The sequence below is a fragment of the Triticum dicoccoides genome, chromosome 2B (assembly GCF_002162155.2).
Source record: "Triticum dicoccoides isolate Atlit2015 ecotype Zavitan chromosome 2B, WEW_v2.0, whole genome shotgun sequence".
Classification (NCBI taxonomy): Eukaryota; Viridiplantae; Streptophyta; class Magnoliopsida; order Poales; family Poaceae; genus Triticum; species Triticum dicoccoides.
The window spans coordinates 37912533-37914180 of NC_041383.1; the positions used below are offsets into that span (position 1 = coordinate 37912533).

Genomic DNA, 1648 nt, shown 5'->3' on the forward strand with positions numbered 1-1648 from the left:
GTCCATTCAATTATTTGAAGGTTCCGTTGGTCTTTCGCTTTTTACAATATGGAAAGTAGCAAGTTTTTAATATTCAGTGGCATGTATTGTGCATATACTATTCCTAGATCAATAACTCAAGTTAGTAGATATTAACTAGTGGACACAACATGGCTCATGAATGGTGACACCCTATTTTGGTAAGATATCAAATAGAGAAATAAGTTATATATGGAAGATAAGACGAGTAAGTCCTTTTGGAGGCCAAGTTCCATGGAGGCCGGAATTTTGAAAAAAAAATCAAAATTCAAACATTCTAGTTTCTAAAAAATCTGAAAAATATACATGTATATAAAGATGTAATGTATGTGTGTGTGTGTAAAATTTCACGATAAAATACCTTGAATTGTGACCTATACAAAAAATATCATGGATTTTAAGCAATGAACAGGACAACTGCTAGAAAAGCAGATGTTGTTTTTTTTTCTGCACAGCCTCATTCCAATTTGGCTCAGGTATTAAATAAACAAATCATCATGCAGTAATAATATGTCCTAATTTATAAGTGCTATGACAAATTCTAATGGAATGACAGGAAACAAATGACTTGGATGCACAACTAGCCCAGGCATGAAGGTTCAGATTTCACAGGCAATGAAATCAGCTCCATGAAGATGGTATATTTGGAAATAAAGGCGACCTTTACTAAATATGTTTTATGTTGATGACTTGTAAATTAAAATGCCGGGTGTTAGAAGAATCGATACATTTGTAAGAGCATCAACAACCGCAAGTACCGAATCCCCCCCACCCCAAGCGGCTGAGCTCGCTGGCTAGAATGAATGCCTGGGTGCTGATAGTTTCGCGTGTACAGGGAAGCTGCAACAGCGACTGTAGTTTGCTCCAACCATCTAGTCTAGCTAGTTTGAATCGATACCTGCCCACGCCTGTAGTTCTCCAATGTCGGTTGAGAGTTCAATCTCAGTTGATACTTCTGTACGCAAAATTATTTTCCTTCTTTCCTGCTAGACTACGAGCAAAAAGCAGCATGGGACGTCAGAAAGGGAATTTCAATACAACTCTTGTTGAATTGTATATGTCACATTATATATATCACGCAATTTTTTATCAGGCAGGACATTCATGTCCACACTAGCAAGCGCCTACTTGATTCTTCTGTACAAACCGTGCGTCACGTCCACGGTCCTCTTCAGAAAATTTATTTTCAAGAACACAGTTATTCTTTCTTTCATTAATAAATCTTCCAAGCACCAAGCAGGGATCACTATCAGATGTACACTCCTAAAATAATCAAGCAGGTGTCACTATCAGATGTGCATCAGGCGTACTTCTTTGTTCTGCCGTATCATTTTTATACAATCTGGCCGGCCAATCAAATGTGCGCGTCATTTTTATACCACTACCGGCCACCATAATCCACGGCAACGCACAAGCCCTTTTCCACAGACAACTTCGTATACGCACCGTGTCTCCTATTTTTAACAAGTACATGACACTATATATACCACCAAGTCTCATCCAACAAACCAAACCAACACTATATATACACACACTTGCCATCCTAGCTTGCATCTGCCTCTGCAGTACTGTCATTGTTGCAGTTTGGTGCCTAACCGAAGATGGCCATCCACAAGGTTTTGCTTCTTGC

At 38.8% G+C, this 1648-nt stretch overlaps 1 protein-coding gene across 2 annotated transcripts in view; it reads left to right on the forward strand.

Annotated features, from left to right (window-relative positions):
• The first annotated feature begins 1558 nt into the window (after window positions 1–1558).
• The window catches only part of LOC119366993 (senescence-specific cysteine protease SAG39-like), a 1279-nt gene continuing 1189 nt past the window's right edge, over window positions 1559–1648 (forward strand). The window contains exon 1 of one of the 2 annotated variants that reach the window (XM_037632640.1): window positions 1559–1589. Coding sequence is in view for 1 of the 2 variants with exons in the window: in XM_037632639.1 (XP_037488536.1) it covers window positions 1620–1648 (29 nt within the window). In the remaining variant the exon portion in view is untranslated. Of the gene's footprint in view, window positions 1590–1619 lie in introns of those variants that run through there. The other variant, XM_037632639.1, reaches the window with a different exon arrangement.